General features: G+C 42.9%; 1 protein-coding gene across 2 annotated transcripts in view; it reads right to left on the minus strand.

Moving 5' to 3' along the window:
• The window catches only part of LOC123758567 (uncharacterized), a 104,960-nt gene that overhangs the window by 27,129 nt on the left and 54,077 nt on the right, over positions 1-23,754 (minus strand). Inside the window, exon 3 of one of the 2 annotated variants that reach the window (XM_069334321.1) lies at positions 3,385-3,633. The exons of the other annotated variant lie outside the window; for it this stretch is intronic. Coding sequence (XP_069190422.1) covers positions 3,385-3,633 — 249 coding nt within the window. The remainder of the gene's footprint in view (positions 1-3,384; positions 3,634-23,754) is intronic. 2 annotated transcript variants of the gene reach the window in all.

Here is a 23,754-nt window from a genome sequence, read left to right on the forward strand (position 1 = left end):
GCGGCTGCATCCCTCACTCATTCAAGGTCAGACGCACTAAAGTTTCTCCCCCAACAATACCGTTCGTGGTGTTATTACACAATATACAGATGTTATATATAAGTATCTACAAGTTTTGTTCAACACAATTGTACAACTAAGGTGGTATAGTTAGTTCAGGCACTAAGAGACGTTGCTACACACAGTCAGCTGGCAGCTACCTCCCTCACTCATTCAAGGTCAGACGCACTAAAATTTCTCTCCCAACAATACTGTTTGCAGTGTTATTACACTATATACACACATTATATATGAGTATCTACATTTGTGTTCACCATAGAGAACCACTGAGCTGGTATGGTGAATGCAGACAATAACAGGTGGCCACACAATCAGAAAACGATGCTATCTCCGTCCGTCCCTCAGCATTACTCCTCTCACAGTGCTAATTATCACAATCCTGGTCATTTTTATCACAGTCAGGGGTCATCTGTAATACTGTCATCGCTAAATAATAGCAGTTACATATTTATTTTGACATTTTTAGGCAATGCTGTGGTCACAAGCTGAACAGCAATGCTGTGGTCACAAGCTGAACAGCAATGCTGTTAGCTCATGCTGCGTGCGCCAGCCTTGGTTGCTCCAACAGTACTGTGGCTCTCACACCGGAGAATATTGCCCATGATTTTTTTTAAACATGGCGTCTGTTTACAAGAGCCCTGAGGAAGCTAATGTGAACCCCGTGTAGCCGCGGGCCATTTGAATCGCACCTGGCACCCTATGGCATTTATATACCGCACTGTGGGACATGTTACTCATGGCGTATATACTGTATTGCCATGCCCAGTTTAAGGGTTACATAAAATGAAAAAAATAATGAAAATTTTTGAAAAAGAAAACACATGTCACAAAGGTGCATTCTGTGGTTGCCAGGTAGGCTGCTCCATGTTTCTTTAATAAAAAAAAAAAATAAAAAATAAAAAAAATTGAAAAAAATTGAAAAACGGACAAATGCCATAAAGATTTGTTCAGTGTTTGTCGGGTAGGCTGCTCCATTATAGCAATCTTTCTTTGTTTAAAATTTGTTCCATTTGTTTTGTATTTTTCATTTACGTCTCAATAACGGAGCAGCCTACCCGACAAACACTGAACGAACCTTTATGGCATTTGTCTGTTTTTCAATTTTTTTCAATGTTTTTTTTTTTTTATTTAAGAAACATGGAGCAGCCTACCTGGCGACCACCGAACGAACCTTTTTGACATTTTTGATGTTTTTCAAAAAATTTAATTTCTTTTGTTCTACAAAAAAGTCACTGCTTTGCATCTCAGCAGTCACCCCTTTATATCCCAGCATCATTAGCATCTTTAAACAAAAACAACATAATTTATTTGCATCGTCGGAGGCATCCGAGAATGTGCAAGAAGCAGCGTGACCCCACCATGTGGTGTCGTCGTTATTCAAACGAGCGGTTGCCATACGAGGCGAATTGTCGGCGATTGGGCCGTTCGTTACGCAAAATGAGGCGATCGTTATTCGAGGTACCACTGTACTTATATATAATGTGTATATATAGTGTAATAACACCAAAAGGAGTGTTAGGAGAAGCCATTTTGGTGAGGGAGGTGGCAACATCTGCATGAGTTGTCATGCTGTGTAAGGGTAGCCACTATGCTCTTTGGGCATTATACCAGCTTAGATGAACAGTTATGGTGAACAAAATATGTAGATACTTACATGTAATGTGTGTGTATATAGTGTAATAATACCACAAACAGTATACTTGAAGGAGGAATGTTAGTGCATCTGGCCTTGAACCATTGAGGGAGGGAGGGAACATCAGTTGTGTGTGGCCATCTGTTACTGTCTGCAGTCACCATACAAGATTAGCGGTTCACTATGGTGAACACAAATATAGATACTAATATATAATGTGCATATACAGTATATTGAAATAACAGCAAAAGAAGTGTTGGGAAAAGCCAATTTGGTGAGGGAGGTGGCGTCATCTTCCTGACTTGTCATGCTGTGTAAGGGTGGCCACTATGCTCTTTGTGCACTATGCCAGCTTAGATGAGCAGTTATGGTGAACAAAACATGTAGATAATTATATATAATGCCTGTATGTAGTGAATAAAAGCAAAAACAGTATGGTGGGAGGAGGATGTTGGCGAGTGAGGAATTTTTGAGGGAGGGAGTGGCAGCGAGTGACTGGCTGGCCACTCCTCGTTGCTTTTTGACTCAATATTGTCATGAGAATCTCTCATAAAAGGAGATTTGGGCCTGTTCCATCATCACCTATTCTACCACATCACTCCTGCATAATCAAGAATTTACAGAAAGAGCAACAACAACTACTTTTCAGACATCTAGACAGTAGTCTACTCCTCCCTACACTCCAATGCCTGTCACCCCATCGCACATGGTGGCTGGGAGTTCCCGCCACCGGCTGGAAGTTCCCGCCACCGGCTGGGAACAAGCGCAATGGTAGTTTGTGTGAGCCGGCCTCCAATTATCGAAGACACCAGCGCCACCTACTTTGGTCCAGCTCCCATATAAATAGAACCAGTCTCACACAGTCTCCGTGGTGTAGTGGTAAGACACTCGCCTGGCGTTCCGCGAGCGCTATGTCATGGGTTCGTATCCTGGCCGGGGAGGATTTACTGGGCGCAATTCCTTAACTGTAGCCTCTGTTTAACCCTTCAATTGCTCATCGCATCATATGATGCTTTGCCCGACTTGCAGTAAATTGCGCATCGCATCATATGATGCGCGGGCGTACCGAGCACGATTTGAAAGGCCCGTGGGGTAGAGGGGGTCCCCATACGCTGCCCAGGGGCTATAGTAAACAGCCGCCATTTTGAAAAAAAATCCAGCTCCCGCTACTATCGCTTGGGAGGCCTCAGTTACCCGGCAGCCACCATGTCGAGCGCACGGCCGAACGCTTCTCGGGCACGCCCCACGCAATCACTCACCCAAGAGCAAATAACCAGTGAATTATTTTCCGATGGTGAGGAAAGTGACTTTGATGACTCTGATATTGATAAAGACTACACCCAATTGACCGATGTTGATAGCACGGACAGTGAATATGAGATACAGCCGCCTCCTATGGCGAGGCCTATACCCTCACCCATGCCGCCTCGGCCAGCGTCGACCCCAATATTCCCTCGGCCACACAGTTCCTGTGATTATTTAGAGTCTGAGGATACTTTCGGTGACGAGTCAGAGGAAGGTGACTCTTTTTCTGGTTTTAGTGAAGTGGAATCAGAACATAGTGTTACCGAGCCTGGTGCCAGTACCAGTGGTGTTACTGGGCGAGATTTTGTCGCGTCAGCAGTGTCTCGCCCAGCCAAGCGCCACCGCATGGAACAACATGTGGCACCAAGAGCCTCATGTTCACGTACCTCTACCTCACGTGCACGTGCCTCTACCTCACATGCACGTGCCTCTACCTCACGTGCACGTGCCTCTACCTCACGTGCAGGTAGCGGCCGTACTGTGCGTAGACGGGCTTCAGCTCCTGGTCCATGGGGTGCATCGCTTCCTCGCCGTAGTGCCTCTGCTGCGTCCCTTGTTGCGTCCCCTGCGTCTCGCAGGACACCAGGTGTACTAGTGTGGAGTGATGGTGCTGGTTTTATTCCCCGAATTCCTGCCTTTGATGATAAAGACGTTGGGATTACAGATCTTTTCCCTGATAATGGTGATGATATGAGTGAATGTGATTATTTTACCGCATTCTATGATGAGCCCCTCATGGAATATATTGTACACCAAACGAACCTACATGCGGCTCATCTCATTAGAAAAGATATACTGTATCAAAATTTTCACGCTTGCAATGTTGGAAAGACACCAATATAGGGGAAATGTATGTGTTTCTTGCAATATGTATGTTGATGAAACACTGTGTCAAACATGCTATCACAGATTACTGGGGCAAAGATCTGACTATTCCAACACCTTTCTTTGGGAAATATATGTCCAGAGACAGATTTCAGATACTCCTCAGGTGTTTGCATTTTGCAACTAATGAGGACTGGACTGAGGAGGATAGACTTTGGCGAGTGAGGCACTATATGAATGAGGTGATTGGAAAATTCAGAGATTTTTACGTACCAGCACAGAAGCTGGTGATTGACGAATCCCTTATACTATTCAAAGGACGTGTTTCATTCAAACAGTATATTCCTTCAAAACGAAACAGATTTGGCTTGAAATTCTTTGTACTGTGTGACTGTGAAACAGGGTACGTGTTACACATGATTCTGTATTCAGCTAGCGATGTAGACATTCCCGGTAACGACGAACATGGATTCTCGGGTAGTGTGGTGAAGTCACTGATGGCACCATGGATGAACAAGGGCCACATCCTATACACAGATAATTGCTATACAAGTCCATTGCTAGCTAAGTTCTTGATTGAAAATAGAACCGGGTTGGTTGGCACAGTAAAGCCACGAAGAAGGAAAATGCCAGTGTTTGTCGGTGGACTTGCAGTTGGTGAGTGCCAGGTACGGAAATGTGATGACATTCTCTCAGTACGGTGGAAAGACAAGAGAGAAGTGAACCTGCTTTCAACCGTTCATGATGGTACAATGTTGAACAGTGGCAAGGTGCACCGTGTAACGAGAGAACCAGTATATAAGCCAGATTGTGTTCTTGACTACAATATCAACATGCGTTTGATTGATAAGGCTGACATGATGATTGGCACTATCGAGTGTGTGCGGAAAACATTGAGGTGGACGAAAAAAGTGTTTTTCCATCTTGTTGACATGAGCATGTTGAACTGCTATAATTTGTACCTGGTGAAAACTGGACGTTAACCTGTGTTCCGTACATTTGCTTTTACACTTGCAACACAGTTATTAGTAAAGTTTGGTCAAGAAGTCCCTGGCATACGAAGACCAATCATGAACCCAGTGTTGCAGCATGATGCAACACCCAGGCTCGCTCACATAGAGGCCTTTCAGCAACACAGACTAAAGAATTTGCCAGCAGGTGGAAAGCGTGCAATAGGCCAACGTGCATGCGTAGTATGTAAAACAACAAAACGAAGAAAGCAAAAATGTAAAATGGTGCAAACATGGTGTGAAGGGTGTGGAGTTGCATTGTGTGCTGTCGACTGCTTCAACGACTACCACACACTCCAAGACTTCTAAATGTGCAATAATAGTGCAAAAACCTGTACATAGTGCGTGCTAGTGTGTACATATAAAATAATGAACATTGTGATTACTGTACATAATATAATGCCATAATGGAAAACGTTTGTGCGTGCATGTGTATACTCGATGTGTGCAACATATATTGACAATAACTGTCAAGTGACATTATGTGCAACATAATTAGTGACTAATATTGTAAAGAATACATGCGTAAACACTGTAAATAATGACGCAAAAATAAATTCGTGGCAACTGTGGCTGCTTGAAGACCGCGCGCGACGCCTCCGGGACGCACAGTGCACGAGCGAACATGCAAACTGTGACGTCATCACCCATCTTCTCGGCTCAATTACATCGCCGGTAAGTACAATAGAATTTTTTTTTTTTCCCCCGTGATCAGGGAACACGACTTAACAGGTTAGGAAGAAAATTTTTTTTTTTTTTTTTTTTTTTTTTTTGCGCCTGTGGGTGTCAATTAGTATATAGCCATGCGCCATTTAAGGGTTAATGCAACAGTAAAATGTGTACTTGGATGAAAAAACGATTCTTCGTGGCAGGGGATCGTATTCCAGGGACCTGCCCGAAACGCTACGCGTACTAGTGGCTGTACAAGAATGTAACAACTCTTGTATATATCACAAAAAAAAACAGCAACTACCAAGATTCAGAATACTCCTCCGTGCTCAACTGCCTGGATCTGCTAACATACGTCTCTGTGTGGTAGTAGATTTACGCAGCCTGGCCTATAGTATTCCTGCACCATTTTATTGTTCGTACTTTAATGTAACATTAATTTGTCTGTTTTTTGTATTTTTCTCACTGTAAATAAGCCAAATTTTTAAAATACTGTATTTTTATTTATGTAAATTGATTAAAGTAGTTTTTCATAGTAAAGTATTTAAATTTTTTCTCTCTATGTTTTATCCTGCAGTTACCCGTGTGAGGTCAATAAGCAGTCTATTTTATTTTTACTTTTTTTGCTTTATGTGACCAGCATTCCATTTACCCTATAGAGACTGCACTAACAACCATTTTCACGTCACAATATCAACTTAATGGTTTGTTATGGTGAACAAAACATGCAGATACTTATATATAATCTGTGAATATATAGTGTAATAACCGCAAAAGTATTTTTTATTGTTTTATGAACATAATAATTGAATCCATAATATGGACACCATAATTTTGAGTACAGTGGTGATTCACACATTTTATTATATAAATATATCACACTACACATTACTGAATAATATTTCTGCAAAAAACTCAGAAACATTGAAATAATTAGGTAATTATATCTATGTGGAAACTCCCGCCTAACAGCTGGGGCGAAGCAGACCTCGTCTGGTGCCTGTTCTGTCAACGCCTTTTTTTTTTTGCCAGACTTCCCTGCCCTATTGCAGCCAAAATATGCCACTTACAATGTTTTAATATTTTTCCTGTGATCAAGGAACACAAATTAACAGGTTTATAAGAGTTAAGTTTAATTAATTTATTATGCACTCTATACCCATCTTGTGCGTTGTAGTGGAAAGGGTTACAGAGGTACATAATGGGCTCAGGGATTGAACCCCACATTTAATTTAGCTAAGCAAGTTACAATCTTGATGAGCTAGTTACAAAATTCAGTATGTCTTCACATTATCAATGGGTTCGAGATCAACCACAAGTACAGTTTGTAAATTAAGCAACTGGCACATGTGGAGAGCTATGTGTCCCCTAACTCCACTTGCCACTTCGGGGGGGGGGGGTATAGGGTGTTTATGTAGCTTCAGGGCACCAATCCCCCCAGCCACAGGGCATGGCGAGAAGGCACCCCTAAGCATACCTAATACCCTATCAAAAAACACAAACTAAAATACACATAAATGGCAGATCTCATCACAACCCACAAGAGTTAAGATGATACTAGTAACACACAATACTAATAACCTAAAAAATAAACAAACATTAAATGGAAAATTCTTTTGTATTTGGTTTTTTCTTATATGGGACACAGCACACACAGGTAGGGGTGCATAGTATATCATTAAAAAAGAACTAACGCTGAAGGCCAAAACAGCAAGCTGCCTAAGCGGCAGGATTAATGACTTGACGTCGGCATACATGGAAAACTAGACATAGTGGAAGCTCCTAACAAGGCCACGGAGCGGGAGGGATATCATGTACGCGCATGGGGGTCCCTCCGGCCGCCTCCTTACCCACTCGTGGGCCCAGCCAGGTCATCCACCCTCTTGTGAGACACCATTAGGAGAAGTGGTACTCCAGATGACGACTCTGCTTAGATAGTTGGCTACCAGCTACCCTGGCTGCGGTTCACCTAAGCGAGACTATATTAACCCTTATGCACCCTGTGCACGGTGATCCTGGGACTAAGGTAGTCTGCCCCTAGATGTGGTCTTGGACCATATTCTGTAAATGGAATATGTCCAGGTCAGGGCCTTCACAGAGAAAATCTCAAGGTCGCTCTTGGTAAGACCCATGTCCAGTAGACCACGCGCACTCTCCTTGCACCACCCTCCCCTCCAATTAAGGGTTATTGAAGAGGCGGATGCTGTGTGCTTCCCGGTATATTCCCTGACCTTTTGAAGGATCTCTGGGGTGCCGTACTTGTCGCACTTGCTCTGATGTGGACGGGAGAGTGGGAAGTTATCAGCTGAGACCTGGGTGTCTAATATAAAGGCCTCATTACCTTTGCAAGCTATGATGTCGGGCTTACAGAAGGTCCCTCCATCCGGTATACGAACTTCGCGTTCCACCTCGAAACCTCTTTGCCTCAGGCGGCCAGCTACGAACCGGGTGATATCGTCATGACGTTTCACCCGAGTCCCATGTGTCTTATGGTATGCCTGGGATATGTGGCCCAGGGTTCCTGGCTTCCGACAAGCATCGCAAAGACCAGAAGCCTCGGGTCTACCCCTAGCTGCTCTAGACGGGGTGGCTACAGCGTTTGCCCTAACCTGAATGGCGTGAGCAAAATCTCCTCCGCTTAGCAAACGGGTACCGGACGCAACCCACTTGTGGCAAGATGGAACCTCACAAGAGGACGCGAGGCCGGCACCGTCGACTATGCTGTACAGTTTAGCTTTCCACTTCCTAGAGCGCTCAGTCGTTCTGTTAGAAGGGGTTCCGGCGGCCGTGGTCGGGTCTACCCATCGACGCATTCGCGCTTGGAACGCGGGTAGGAGAGCCGCTGCCACTACCACTGGATCCTCCAACTCTACTAACGCCCCAAGCTGCATGTTCTTTTGTAGACGGATTGATGTGGCAAAGTCGGGTATTCCTAGTCCGCCGTCCTTCACGTCGGCATGAATAAAGGCATTGGGAGTATCATGAGGCAGCCGCAGCCAGCCACAGGTGGCATGTCGCAGCCGCCGGTCAAGCCTCGCTAACTCCGTCTTACACACGCGTCCGAGAACAAGGCGGTGGTTCATCTTGGGAATCAGGTGGTGCTTTAGTAGGTATAGCCTCTGTTGGGGTTTGAGTGGCGCCTTCATGATGTTGGTCAAGCCGTCCTCAAACAGGGAACCATAGGATAAGCGTCTGCCCCCGGCCCCAATAAGTATCCCTAAGTACTTATACTCGTCCGCCACACTCATAGTACCGATTGAATCGTCCCCGACGTAGTATGCCTTCCTGGTGGGGACATGCCACGTCTTACGATGTGCATCGATCGCTATGCTTAGCGTACGGCATTTCGCAGCCTTTACTTTAAGACCAGAGCCACGCAGAGTGTGGCAAATACTTGTTATGAGTGTCTGTAATCCGGCAGCCGTTTCTGCTGCCACAACCAGATCGTCAGCGAATGCCAGTGCTTATATCTTTTTGCCTCCCAGACCAACCCCTAGCCCCAAGTCCTTAGCCCTAGTAATTGCCTCATCAATTATTAGGTTGAAGAGAAATGGAGACAGGGGGTCACCCTGTTTCACCCCTTTAGTGATCAGGATGTCCTTTGACTTCTCCCCTTGACTGGTTATTACGGTTGAGGACCGATCGTAGCCCAACATTATATATGTCCTTAAAGGCTTTGGAATGCCTTTACGTTTCATTGCCCAATGGATGGCCGGATGGGAGACGCTATCGAAAGCCTTCTCCATATCCAGAAACGCCAGGTGCGTGTTGTGCTTAAGCGCACGAGCCTCAGCAAGGAGGGCATCCAGGATCACCAGGTTTTCAGGGCATCCGTCCACGGGAATGAAAGCCTTCTGCCGCCTGTCGATCCTGACTGCCTCGGAGAGTCTGCTGCGAGCTAAGAAAAACTGATGCAATGCTTTCAGTGTGGTGGGAGGATGGGCGTGAAGTGAACATGTTGACCACCGTTCACGATGGTACAATGGTGAACAGTGGTAAGGTGAACAAAATCACAAAACAACCATTATACAAACCAGACTGTGTTTTGGACTATAACATCAACATGCGTTTGGTGGATAAATGTGATATGATGGTGGGGGCAGTGGAATGACAAACGTAAAACAGGGAAGTGGACCAAGATGATGTTTTTCCACCTTGTTGACGTAACAATGTTGAACAGTTACAATATGTATCTTGTCAAAATAGGTGGTAAACGAAATTTCCGTGCATTCAGTTTTACTGTAGAGACACAATTCTAGAAAAGTTTGCCAAACCAATTCCTGGCATACAAAGGCCCATTGTGAACCCAGTATTGCACCATGCTCCTACACCCAGGCTTGCTCTCAAGGATGCCTTTCTGACACACAATATAAGGTATTTACCACCAACTGGAAAGTGTGTAGTAGGCCAGTGTGAGTGCATTGTATGTAAGACCACAGAAAAGAGGGAACAGAAACGTAAATTGGTCTTGGTGCACAGCGTGTAAGGTCCCTTTGTGCTATGTCAAATATTTTGACGAGTATCAGTCTCAAGGACTTCTAAGTGTCCAATACTGGTGCAAAAACATGTAAATATTGAGTGAGTGTATATAGTGAAAACAATTCATAAATTTGTTTATATTTCCTGGAAAATAAAACATTTTTGTGCACATACATGTGACTCTAATTTGTGACAATAATAAATTTATAACAGTTGCATTATAATAAAACATCAAGTAATTACCTAAGTGTAATTACCTAAGTGTAGTTACAGGATGAGAGCTACGCTCGTGGTGTCCCGTCTTCCCAGCACTCTGTCATATAATGCTTTGAAACCACTGACGGTTTTGGCCTCCATCACCTTCTCACCTAACTTGTTCCAATCGTCTACTACTCTGTTTGCGAAAGTGAATTTTCTTATATTTCTTCGGCATCTGTGTTTAGCTTGTTTATATCTATGACCTCTTGTTCTTAAAGTTCCAGGTCTCAGGAAATCTTCCCTATCGATTTTATCAATTCCTGTTACTATTTTGTATGTAGTGATCATATCACCTCTTTTTCTTCTGTCTAATAGTTTTGGCATATTTAATGCCTCTAACCTCTCTTCGTAGCTCTTGCCCTTCAGTTCTGGGATCCACTTAGTAGCATGTCTTTGCACCTTTTCCAGTTTGTTGATGTGCTTCTTAAGATATGGGCACCACACAACCCCCGCATATTCTAGCTTTTGCCTAACAAAAGTCGTGAACAATTTCTTTAGTATATCGCCATCCATGTACTTAAATGCAATTCTGAAGTTAGAAAGTGTGGCATAGGCTCCTCGCACAATATTCTTTATGTGGTCCTCAGGTGATAGTTTTCTATCTAGAACCACTCCTAGATCTCTTTCTTTATCAGAATTCTTTAAAGATTTCTCACATAATATATATAGGTTGTGTGGGGTCTATGTTCTCCTATTCCACATTTCAAAACATGGCATTTATTAACATTAAATTCCATTTGCCAAGTGGTGCTCCATGTACTTATTTTGTCCAGGTCATCTTGAAGGGCATGACAATCAAGTGACCACATATTGTACCACATCAGTGAAAAAAATGGTTGTAAAATACGCCATAGATACTGTAAATAATGCCGCGAAAATAAATTTGCAGCAACTCGGTCTCCTTCAACACCGTGCCTGAGCCAAAAAGCCGTTAGTGGTTTGAGGGTTAACCCTTTAACTGCGAGGCCTATAAATATGACCCCCCCCCCCCCCCGGTGCGCAGGAAATAAATTCTGTTGAAAAATTTATTTTGTTTTTTTCAAGTGTCAAAAATCCTTCCCCCAGTATGGGTATGTCAAAGAAATTTCGAGCTTGTACTCACTTTAGCTGGTATGGGGTCCGTAAGTTGGTGCGTGACGTCATCATTCCCCGTTCGCCCGTTCAGTAAGCCCCCGGGCCCGGTGGGGCGCACGAGTTGCCACGAATATATTTTTGTTCATTTTTTGCGCACAGTTCCAAATACATTTTATTTGTTTTTACATGCTAATCCTATGTATAATGAACACGTACACTATATTATGGCAGTAAAACATCCGTACTGTCTGAGGACACTGTGTTAGGTGCATGACGCTTGTGTACACATATGTTACCTTACCGTGAGGTTACCTTGAGGTGCTTCCGGGGCTTAGCGTCCCCGCGGCCCGGTCATCGACCAGGCCTCCTGGTTGCCGGACTGATCAACCAGGCTGTTAGACGCGGCTGCTCGCAGCCTGACGTATGAGTCACAGCCTGGTAGATCAGGTATCCTTTGGAGGTGCTTATCCAGTTCTCTCTTGAACACTGTGAGGGATCGGCTAGTTATGCGCCTTATGTGTAGTGGAAGCGTGTTGAACAGTCTCGGGCCTCTGATATTGATAGAGTTCTCTCTGAGAGTACCTGTTGCACCTCTGCTTTTCAACGGGGGTATTCTGCACATCCTGCCATGTCTTCTGGTCTCATGTGATGCTATTTCTGTGTGCAGGTTTGGGACCAGCCCCTCAATTATTTTCCATATGTAAATTATTATGTATCTCTCCCGCCTGCGCTCAAGGGAGTACGGATTTAGGCTCTTTAGTCGGTCCCAGTAATTTAGATGTTTTACTGAGTGGATTCTAGCAGTAAAGGATCTCTGCACGCTCTCCAGGTCAACAATTTCTCCAGCTTTGAAAGGGGCTGTCATTGTGCAGCAGTACTCCACTCTACAGAGCACAAGCGTTTTGAAAAGTATCATCATCGGTACAGCATCTCTTAGTGTGAAAAGTTCTTGTTATCCAACCTGTCATTTTTCTTGCAGTTGTGGCGGCTACTTTATTGTGTTCTTTAAAGGTAAGGTCTTCCGACATGAGTACACCCAGATCCTTTACATTGCCTTTTCGTTTTATGTTATGATTTGCCTGAGTTTTGTACGTGGTTTCCGTTTTTATATTTTCAATTTTTCCGCAGCGCATGAGCTCCCTTCGTTAAACACCATATTATTTTCTGTAGCCCATAGAAAGACCTGATCTACATCTGATTGGAGGTTTGCCGTGTCCTCTATGTTGCCAACTCTCATGAAAATCCTAGTGTCATCTGCAAAGGATGATACAGTGCTATAGGTTGTGTTCTTGTCTATGTCCAATATGAGGATGAGAAAAAGTACTGGAGCAAGCACAGTACCCTGGGGGACTGAGCTCTTCATGGTTGTTGGATTTGATACTTTTCAAAACGCTGGATTTTATTTTGTTGACTATTACACATTGGGTTCTGTTAGTCAGGAAATTGTAGATCCATCTGCCTATTTTCCCAGTAATTCTTTTTGAACACATTTTATGTGCAATAACACCATGGTCACATGGTGTTAAGCTTTTGCGAAATCTGTGTAAATTACATCAGCGTTTTGTTTGTCTTCCATAGCATCTAATGCCATATCATAGTGGTCCAGCAACTGCGACAGACAAGTGCGCCCTGTTCTGAAACCATGTTGTCCGGGGTTATGGAGATGCTGTGATTCCATGTATTTTGTGATCTTACTTCTTAGCAATCTCTCAAAAATTTTTATGATGTGCGATGTTAGTGCTATCGGTCTGTAATTTTTTGCCTCTGCCTTATTTCCTCCTTTATGGAGTGGTGCTATCTCTGCTGTTTTTAATATGTCAGGGATAATGCCAGTATCTAGGCTTTGTCTCCACAGAATGTGAAGGGGCTGCGATAGTGTTTTTTTTTACAGTTCTTGATGAATATAGAGTTCCAAGAATCCGGGCCTGGTGCAGAGTGCATAGGCATACTGTTTATGGCTTCTTCAAAATCTAGTGGGGATAGGGCGACGTCTGATATATGATTTGATGTTGGTATCATATCCATGAAAAATTCATTTGGGTTATCAATCTTTAGTGCATTTAATGGCTCGCTGAAAACAGAGTTGTACTGCTTCCTCAGTAACTCGCTCATTTCTTTGTTGTCATCGGTGAAAGTTCCATCTCACTTTCACAGGGGCCCGATACTAGAAGTGGTTTTTGATCTTGATTTTGCATAGGAGAAAAAATATTTCAGATTTCTCTCTATTTCACTGATGGCCTTTTGCTCTCTTTGCCTCTTCTGGGTTTTGTATGATTCTTGTAGCTTGAGTTCAATTGTTTCTATTTCTCTACCTAACCTTCTTCGCCGTTCTTGAGATAGGGTGCGACTCTCAAGTTCCGCGATTCGTTTTCTTCGCCTATATAGGGAACGACGTTCCCGTTCCAATCTGCATCTCTCTCTTTTTTTCTTAGGGGTATGCAGTTTAAACATATTTCTAGTGCTACTGAGCTTATTTTTTCCAGGCACTGATTCAGGTTTGCATTTTCTAGCTGTTCTTCCCAGTTTATTTCTGTGAAGTCCTGGTTTATTTGCTCCCAGTTTATCTGTTTATTATTGAAGTTGAATTTGCTGAAATCTCCTCCACCGGGAATCTGCACTGGTTTTGAAGGTCCATTCCCCATAGTTGTCAGAACTTCAATTAAGTTGTGATCTGAGTAACAGGTATTTGTAATCATTATGTTCCCGATCAATTCATCATTATTAGTGAAAATGAGGTCCAGCGTGTTCTCCTTCCTAGTTGGTTCTACTATTTGCTGGTTTAAGGCAAACCTATCGCACATCCGTAGCAGGTCATTTGCATGTGCCTGTTCATTTAGGCTACTTCCTGGTATTCTTTCTGATATTACTGTATTAGCCAGGTGCTTCCATTTCAGGTGCCGTAGGTTGAAGTCCCCAAGCAGGATGATGTTCGGAGCTGGATTTGTGAGGTTTTCCAAGCAGTGCTCTATTTTCATTAGTTGGTCTTTAAACTGCTGAGGGTTTGCCTCTGGTGACTTATATACAAGGACAACAACTACATTTAGGATCTCTATTTTGACTATCAACACTTCCACCATATCATTTGAGGTGTTTAGCAGCTCAGTACAGATGAGTGTGTCTTTGATGTAGAGGCTGACCCCACCCTGAAGCTGGTGTTTCCTATCACATCTGAAAAGATTGTACTCTGAGATCCATATTTCACCATCAAGGTTGTCCTTTGTGTGAGTTTCCGTTAGAGTTGCAAACACTGCATTTGCCTCATGAAGGAGACCATCTATAAAGTGAACTTTGTTGGTTTTGCGTGTTTTTATACCCTGGATGTTGGCAAATATAAATGATGTTATCGTGTTAGTGGAAGTGCTGGATGCTTTACTTGGTGTTAATATCTGAGGCTCTGGTAAGGAGGCCACTGTGTTTGCATCCTCTCTAGCATTTGACCGAGTTGGTGGTAGAGTCTGGTCATTTTTAGCCATTCTTCTCCTCCTCCTCTTGCTAAAAAATTATCCTGGTCGATGGAGTAGTGGCTGTTTTCATAGTGGTAGTCTGTTGGTTTTATTCGCCTGGTACCTCTTATATGAAAAGCTGGACATTCAGCATTGAAGCACTCTTTCCTGGTAAATATGTTCCACATATTTACCACTATCATGCTAATTTATGTATATATAGAATCTATTTACAGACTATACACTGTCACACACTATATACATTCACCATCAACACAATCAGAACACCGCGAGTGTGAGCAGCCACACTCAGCCAGCCCTCCTTCACTCCTCCAACATCTTATTCTCCAACATTGCTCCTCCAAATCATAGTTATATTCACACCAATATTTCATGTTCATTTATTTATATTTACAACATATGTACACACTATACACTGTCACACACTATATACATTCACCATCAACACACTCAGAACACCGCGAGAGTGAGCAGCCACACCCAGCCAGCCCTCCCTCACTCCTCCAACATCTTACTCGCCAACATTGCTCCTCCCACCATACTGTTATTGTATTTATTACATGATTTACACATGTTATACATACCTATCTACATGTTTTATTTACCAGAACTATGCAAGTAAGCCGGTATTGTGTCCAAACAGTACAGTGGCCACCATACACTGCATGACAAATCACACAGCAGACAGCAGATGACGCCACGATTACGACGTCACTTCCCTCACCAAAATAGCTCCTCACAACATAATCCTGGTGCTGTTATTACACTGTATATACCCATGTACATGTGTGTTTCCCATAGTGAACCACGAAGCTAGTTCAGTGAGCAAAACAAGAGTTACTGCCACACAGTGAGGCTACCTCAATTCTCTCCCTTCCTCCCTCCCTCACCAAAATTCCTCCTTCCTATGCACAACGCTCATTATAATTACAATCCTGGTCACTAATACCTGTAAATGAATAATTGACCACATGTTTATTTTGAAAAGGAACCTAAAAAGTAGTTTGAAGATTCCTAGATGGACGAAATAATGCTGTGGTGCTGTGACTAGCGCTGTGAACATCGTGAACAGCATTGAATCACTGATATTTGAACATTGTACCCAGTCATTATCACACTCGGGCTCTTCTATAATACTATCATAGCTAAATAAAACAGATTATATATATATTTTGACAATATTAGGCGATGCTGTGGTCACACGCTGAACAGCAGTGCTGTGCGCTCATGCTGCGAGCGCCAGCCTTGGTTGCTCACTCACTACTGAGGCTCTGACACCCGGCAATGTGGACCATGATTTTTTTTAAGATGGCGTCTGTTTACAAGAGCCCTGAGGAAGCTGATGTGAACCCCATATAGCCGCGGGAGTTTTGAAAGGAACGTGAAAAATAAAAACACCCGGAGGCGCGTTGCGCACCCGAAGCCTGGGCCTGCAGGCGCGTTGCGCAGTTAAAGGGTTAAGTAGCGAATGCATACAAGCGATTAACCATCAGCATCTATATAACAAACCATTGTCCTATGGAGTTGATTTCACTTCCCGACACATTTTTAAAAAAATATGAAATGTTTTGTGGCTATTTATGATATTATTGTAAATATGCATTCTACTAGTTAATATCATTAATTCAATTTGTGACAATTTGAACAAAGAAGTGCGAGTGTGTACAGGAGGCTGATATGCCAGCAAACTCTCCAAGCAACAATATATCCTGGATAAGTTACTCCCAAACATTGTCACTTGGACCATTGACTTCCTATGATATCACCTGCCACATATTTGCAGTGGACCCTTGGTTTACGAATTTAAGTCATTCCAAGAGATGGTTTGTACACCAAAAATTTGTATACTGAAATGAATTTTCCCATAAGAAAACATTAGCTACAGCTTTATCTGGATGAATTTTTTCAGCAAAACTTTGCATATTGCACACATTTTCTTAATGATGAAGGGGCATCCTCTACTGCCTCTATTTAACTATTTTTTTAGGTTGAACTTTACCACTGATTTTACCCATTGCATGATATATAATAACAACTTTTATGTTCAGAAACCAAAAAAGCAGACAAGCAATGAAATTCTTCACAAAGAATTAAATTGCAGTCATCACTAGACGGGATACACTGGTAAACTGAGGGTGCCTTGCCCCACGCCCAACAGAACCCACGTGCTCGTCGACACATACATGCATCAACAAACTCGAAATCCAAGGCAAACCTTGTATACCGAGTCAAATTTTACAGAAAAAATTGACCTTATTTACCGAAAAATTCGTAAAGAGGGACATTCGTAAACCGAATGCCCCCCTCTTCATTCAGCACTAACTTAATAAGTTGTAAATACTAGTACAGTGGTACCTCGGTTTAAGAGTTTAATCCGTTCCTGGAGACAGCTCGTATTCCGAAAACTCGTATTCCGAAGCTAATTTCCCAATAAGAAATAATGGGAAATGAATTAATCCGTTATCGACTACCCCAAAAACCCAACTTCAAACTAAATTTTATACCTAATTTATCTAAATAAACCTACAAAACTATGTTCAAGTTATTACTTACCCTTGTTGATGAATGCTGTAGGCGTATGGAAGATGGTGAGAAAGGGGGAGGAGAGGTGTTACTGTTTGGAAGGGAAGTCCCCTTCTACTATCAGGTAGTGATAGTACCTCACTACATCAGGTAGTGAGGACCTTTCTGGTGTGCACTCCCTGGCACGTTTTGCCTGAGTACCACTAGGTCCTGGTTGTGGCTCACTGCTCGATTTTCTCACAACAAATCTGTCCATGGAAGCTTGTTTTTCCCTTCTTCACAAGCTGTCTCTGCAGTAAGGCATCACATTGTCATTGAAAAGCTTAAGACAATGGCCTACTACAGCTTTCTCTGGGTGAGTCTTTTCAATAAAAGTTTGCATCTCTTCCCACATCTGACACACCTTAATTTCTGCAGAAGGGACATTCGCTACTGCCTCATCCTCCTCCACTGGAGAAACATCCTCAGCTGGGTCTTTTTGCAGTTTCTTTTGAAGGGCTTGGAGTTATTCAATGGTCAGAGGCTTTGAGTAGCTTTCAGTCATTAGATGGACAGCATCTCCAATAGATGGGGCAAGAGATGCTATGGAAACTTAATTTAAAATTGATATATCTTTATTCTTCAACAAGATATTGTTCCTTTGGTGCACTCACAATAACAATTATATGTAGGTCTTCCTGAAGGCATATAATATTTTAGGCTTTATTAGTGTATATTTGTTAATTACACAATATATCGGCCAGTGCATAGGCGTCTGTACTTCATGTCCGACAACCTACTGAATGCCATTATAAAAACATATGTATCTTCACTTGAGCTTTAAATACAGTGATACCTATGTTTACGAATTTAGTCAGTTTCCAGAGACGGTTCTAAACCGTAACAAATTTTCCCATAAGAAATAATAACAATTTAATTAACCACTGAACTGCTCAACAACCCTGCAGGCACTCGACGTAGGGTGCGCAATACGCCTCTGGGTATTTTTATTTTTCACGTTCCATTCAAAACTGGTGTGCGGTAACGCGGGTACGAAATGGATGCCTGGCGGTCCCAGTGATCGTCCGCCATCCTGAAAAAAAATCCCAGCATGCCCTGCGGCCATGAGGAGCCTCAGTTTCAAAGCAGCAACCATGTTTTCCATGACCCGCGGTCATGGAAAACGACTCTCTGAGGAGATACGTGACATTTTGTATGATGACGGTGCTATGGATGATGACTTGGACTATGATCCAGAGAAAGACCTTACACAGAGGTCTGATACGAGTGAATGAGAGACTGAGGTGGATGATGCCGCGTGCGTGTACGATACACGCACCTCGCCCAGCCTGCCTCGCGGCCCTGGATCAACACTGTTATCACCACCACCACCAAAATGTATGTTCCCTGATGTAAGTTTATTCAGTTATAGTACTTGCGATGAATTTTTCTCAGGCTTCAGTGACATAGGCTCCAATACAAGTAGTGTGGACGACCCGAGTATGAGCAGCGAGGGTGTTACCAGGCGGGGTTTTGCTGCCTCAGCAACATGTCGGGGCAGGCGGCAGCGTGTCTCACAGCAACAGGATAATGACGACAGGGGCCCCTCTACATCAGGTGTTCGTGGTAGGCCTACGATACATAGATCAGCCTCATCTCCTACCATACCCTCACACAGCTCCAGCACCAGACGACGCAGCCATGTTTTTGGTGCTCGTGGTGGTGTTGGCGCCAAAACCAAACCCCCGCGTGTACTAGTGTGGGAGGATTGTGCCACATTTGTTCCACAAATACCATCGTTTGATGCTACCGATGTTGGTGTTACACCATTATTCCCTATACAGGTGAGGATATGGCAGAAATAGACTATTTCTTGGCGTATTTTGGCAACAAATTCATAACCCATCTTGTGACCGAGACAAACCGATACGCTCACAGCCTCATAGACGCCGGCATTTTACCTGCCTCACTTCAAGCGATGGAAAGACACCACAATTGGTGAGTATAATTGACGAAATGTACGCATTTCTCTCCCTGAGCATGATTATGAAGCACTCTGAGAAACACATCATCGAGGATTATTGAAGCAAAGGCAGCCTTGTTCCATCACCAGTGTTCAACCGGTATATATCGCGTGATAGGTTCCTGTTGATTCTCAGGTGCCTGCATTTCGAGAATAATGCAAATGAGGGCAGACATGACAGACTGTGGAAGGTACAGAAAGTGTTCAGTGACATGATGGGGAAGTTCCGCAATTATTTTGTAACTGCACAGAATGTGGTAATCGATGAATCGCTTGTACTGTTCAATGGGCAACTGGCATTCAAGTAGTACATGCCATCAAAGCGCCACCGATTTGGACTCAAGTTTTTCGTGCTGTGCGATTGTGAGACTGGTATCGTCATGGACATAATTCTGTATTCTGGTACAAACGTCGACATACCAGCTCAAGATGAACACGGGTTCTCCGGCAGTCTCGTAAAAACCCTGATGGAACCGTTACTGAACAAGGGGCATATACTGTTCACCGACAACTATTACAAAAGTCCCTTGTTGACCAGATACCTCCTTGCCCACAACACTGGCGTATGTGGCACTGTGAAGGCCCACAGGAAGGAAATACCAGTGTTTGGCATAAGTATAGCAGTGGGTGATTGCCAGCTGCACAAGTATGACAATATGCTCTCAGTACGGTGGAGGGACAGATGCGAGGTGAATATACTGACTACGATTCACACCGGTGCCATGTTGGACAGTGGCAAAGTCTACTTTCAAATGCGCTTCCCCATTTATAAACCAGATTGTGTCATAGACTACAGCATGAACATGTGTCTCGTAGATAAATGTGACATGATGCTCGGTGCAGTGAAGTGCGTGTGGAAGTCTGTGAAGTGGATGAAAAAGTTCTTTTTCCACCTAATAGATGTAGCAGTGCTCAATTGCTTCAATATTTACCAGGTAAAATCTGGCAGGAGACCGTCTATATGGACATTCAATGTTGCTGTTGTGTCACAACTGCTAGTAAAGTATGGCACGCAGGGCTCTGTTGCACCGCGCAGGGTGCAAGCAACAATGCCACACCCAGCTCCAGACAGACTGAGGGGGTAACGAGATGTTTGGTGTCCACATGCACAAGTATATGCCAGGCACAGGATCACGGGATAAGGGGTAAGTGTGCCTGTATAGTATGCAAGAACACTACCCGAAGAGAACAAAAGCGAAGATGCATCAGTACCTGGTGCATGGAATGCAAGGATCCACTATGCCCCGTTGGCTGTTTCGCAGCATATCACACACTCACGGAGTTCTGAGTGTGTTTATGGTGTGTGTATATAGTGTGTGATACTGTACGGTGTGTAAATAGATAAATAAATTATCTTTATTTATAAATATATTATTTTATTTATAAATATAAGTAAATAGATTGTAAATATACATAAATTAGCATGATACATTGGAAATGTGTGTGCAAAATATGTGTACACATGTGTCATGCATGTAACACAGTGTCTTTGGACAGTACAGATGTTCTACTGTCATAATATAGTGTACGTGTTCAATATACATAAGATTGGCACGAAAAAAATAAAAAAAATGTACTTGGAACTGTGCCCAAAAAAATGAACAAAAAATATTTGTGACAACTCGAGCATTTTGAGCTGTGCGCCACGGGCGACCAAGGAATGATGACGTCACGCGCAAACTTATGGACCTCCATTGCAGCCAAAGTAAATACAATTTTGAGTTTTTGTTAACATATCCATACTCAGGAAGGGTTTTTGACACTTAAAAAAAAAAATCCAGAGAATTTATTTCCTGCGCATAGGAGGGGGGGGGGGGTGCCGTATTTGGAAGGTGAGCAGCACAGTGGTTAATCCATTCCACACACTTAAAAATATTAACTTATAAATATATTTTATACAGAATATTACTCATTTTTCAGACACAAAACAATCTGATCCAAATATAAACCATAAATAAAATAAGTGAACATTTAACTGCACCTTATTTTTACAGAGGACTCTTTATTTATTTTATTGATATATATATATATATATATATATATATATATATATATATATATATATATATATATATATATATATATATATATATATAGATATATTTTGGTAGCAGTCTTTCTTGTAAACATATATTATTAAATATAAACAAAAAAGTAAGATTAATAATTCTAACACGAATTTTCTCAATATTTCTTATGTTTCTTTTCACTGTTGATGGTAATTGAAAAATCAATTCTCCAAAATTCATTTTTATTTCTAGTCTGACGCGACACTTGAACGCGTTTCGTAATAACTTATTACATTTTCAAAGACTCTAGTTTACACACACACAACTATAACCTGCAAACACTAAACAGAGTCCTACTACTGTATGCTATAATTTAAACGGCTTTCATTTTATATACAGTGCTTCCTCAGTCTAACGAACCCCGCTCTATCGAATTCCCGGAAGAGCCGAACAAATTGAATTCGGTACCAAATGTTCAGTGGAACATACAAATGTTCGATTAAGCGAGGAATGTTCGTCCAAGCGGTCACCGAGGCCGAGCGTCAGAGCTGGCTGTCATCAACTATGATTCGCCAGAGTGTAAACAGTTATGTAGTGTTTTATTATCCTTACCCATTGTTTCTAGGGAGAAATGGTGATAAAATGGTGTCAGGGGGGCATTGGTGAGAGAGTTGTTGCCAGGAGGCAAGTGGTGTCAGTAGTTAAGGTTTTTTGTTTGGGGGCAGGTGGTGTAAATTAGTATTCTCATGGGAGGCAGGTTGTCAGCCAGGCAGCCGACAACAAGCTGAAATGGTGATAAAATGGTGTCAGGGGGGCATTGGTGAGAGAGTTGTTGTCAGAAGGCAAGTGGTGTCAGTAGAGGCAACACGTGCCTGGCGCCTCCATGCTCCCCCCCCCCTCCACCTGACCACAGAGACCAGCCACTACCTCACTCTCCTCTCGTCGTCAGATGCCAAGAGTCAATTTAATGATAATTATCGCATTATCTACACTGAAAATAGCCTTTTTATTAGAAAAATGTCATATTGGAGCATTAATAATGGTGAAAATTGTGATATATACAGTACATATTTTAAACAGTTTGAACACATTTCCTTTTCACAGAATTTTTAATACAATTGGAGTGTAGATAACAGCTAGCATTGTGTGGCCGGCCGGTCGCTCCCTGAGCCATTGGGGGGGTGGTGGGAGGGGGGTGGGGGTTTGTTTCCTGGATCCTTCCCTCCCTCCTCTAACAGCCTACGTACTGTACTAATATCTATTTAGAATAAATTTTGAGTAGACCAATAAAACAAGCACAGGTCGTGTGAACGTTAGGCCTTGGTGAGGTGGCTGGCATCATTTGTGGTGGTGTCAGGGGAGGCAGGTGATGGCAGGGGGAGGCAGGTGGTGTCAGGGGAGGCAGGTGGTGGCAGGGGGAGGCAGGTGGTGTCACGGGAGGCAGGTGGTGTCAGGGGAGGCAGGTGGTGTCAGGGGAGGCAGGCGGTGTCAGGGGAGGCAGACGGTGTCAGGGGAGGCAGGTGGTGTCAGGGGAGGCAGGTGGTGTCAGTGTAACAAACTAGGCTGGTTGTAAGAATTATCCAGAGTAGTTTATCGACAAAAGAGAATGGGAAGCTGGGCCCGCGTGGTGACCCGGGACCTGATCCCTAGGGAATTCGCGGTGAAAATAATCGACACCTTGTTCATAGCTTCGTATAATGAACCATTCTATAGTATTCACTTATTTAGAGAAATTAGCCTTTATTCATTTTGTATTAAAATTGTATTGTATAATAGTACTGGGTACAATATCAAGAGTATTCTAATTATTGAGTTAAGTCACCATCAGTGACGTCACGAATCAGATCTAAGTTGTAAGGCGCGAGTGACCGGCAGTCATAGGTCATCAGAGTTGACATGTCCACTATTTCTCAAAGTTTTAATAACCATTTTGGTGATCGGGAACAGCTCTGCCGTTAGATGCTTGTGTAATTTAACTTCAGTAAAATAATTCAACCAGTCTGGATCAATTAAGTACAACAGAGGTTAATTGTTATAACTTAAACCTGACTAAGTAACTTGGTAAGCGATGCGGAACAATACAATGCTCTAGTCTGGGGAAGACCAGAGACAGGGAGATCAGTGTGGACGCCAGATCAACTGGGGGAGGTCAACCCATCTCACCTCTCCCCCCAAGACCAGCCCAACATCTTTAGCTGGTCAACATAGAGGTATAGTTGCTATTGTTATTTATAGGGATAGTCAACTCATTGCCGTTCAGGTCAAGTAGGGAGTGTTAAAGTGGCAGGGAGTGAACATCTTTAGATTTTGTTTTAGTTTTTCTTTTAATAAATTAATTAGTTAATATTTTGCATTTTTATTATTTCCATGTATTTGTTATATGGACAAGTATGTGAACTTGTCCTGGTCACGTGGTCCACACGAGGCAGAGTTGAATTGGGCG

Source organism: Procambarus clarkii, chromosome 31 (genome assembly GCF_040958095.1).
Source record: "Procambarus clarkii isolate CNS0578487 chromosome 31, FALCON_Pclarkii_2.0, whole genome shotgun sequence".
Lineage (NCBI taxonomy): Eukaryota > Metazoa > Arthropoda > Malacostraca > Decapoda > Cambaridae > Procambarus > Procambarus clarkii.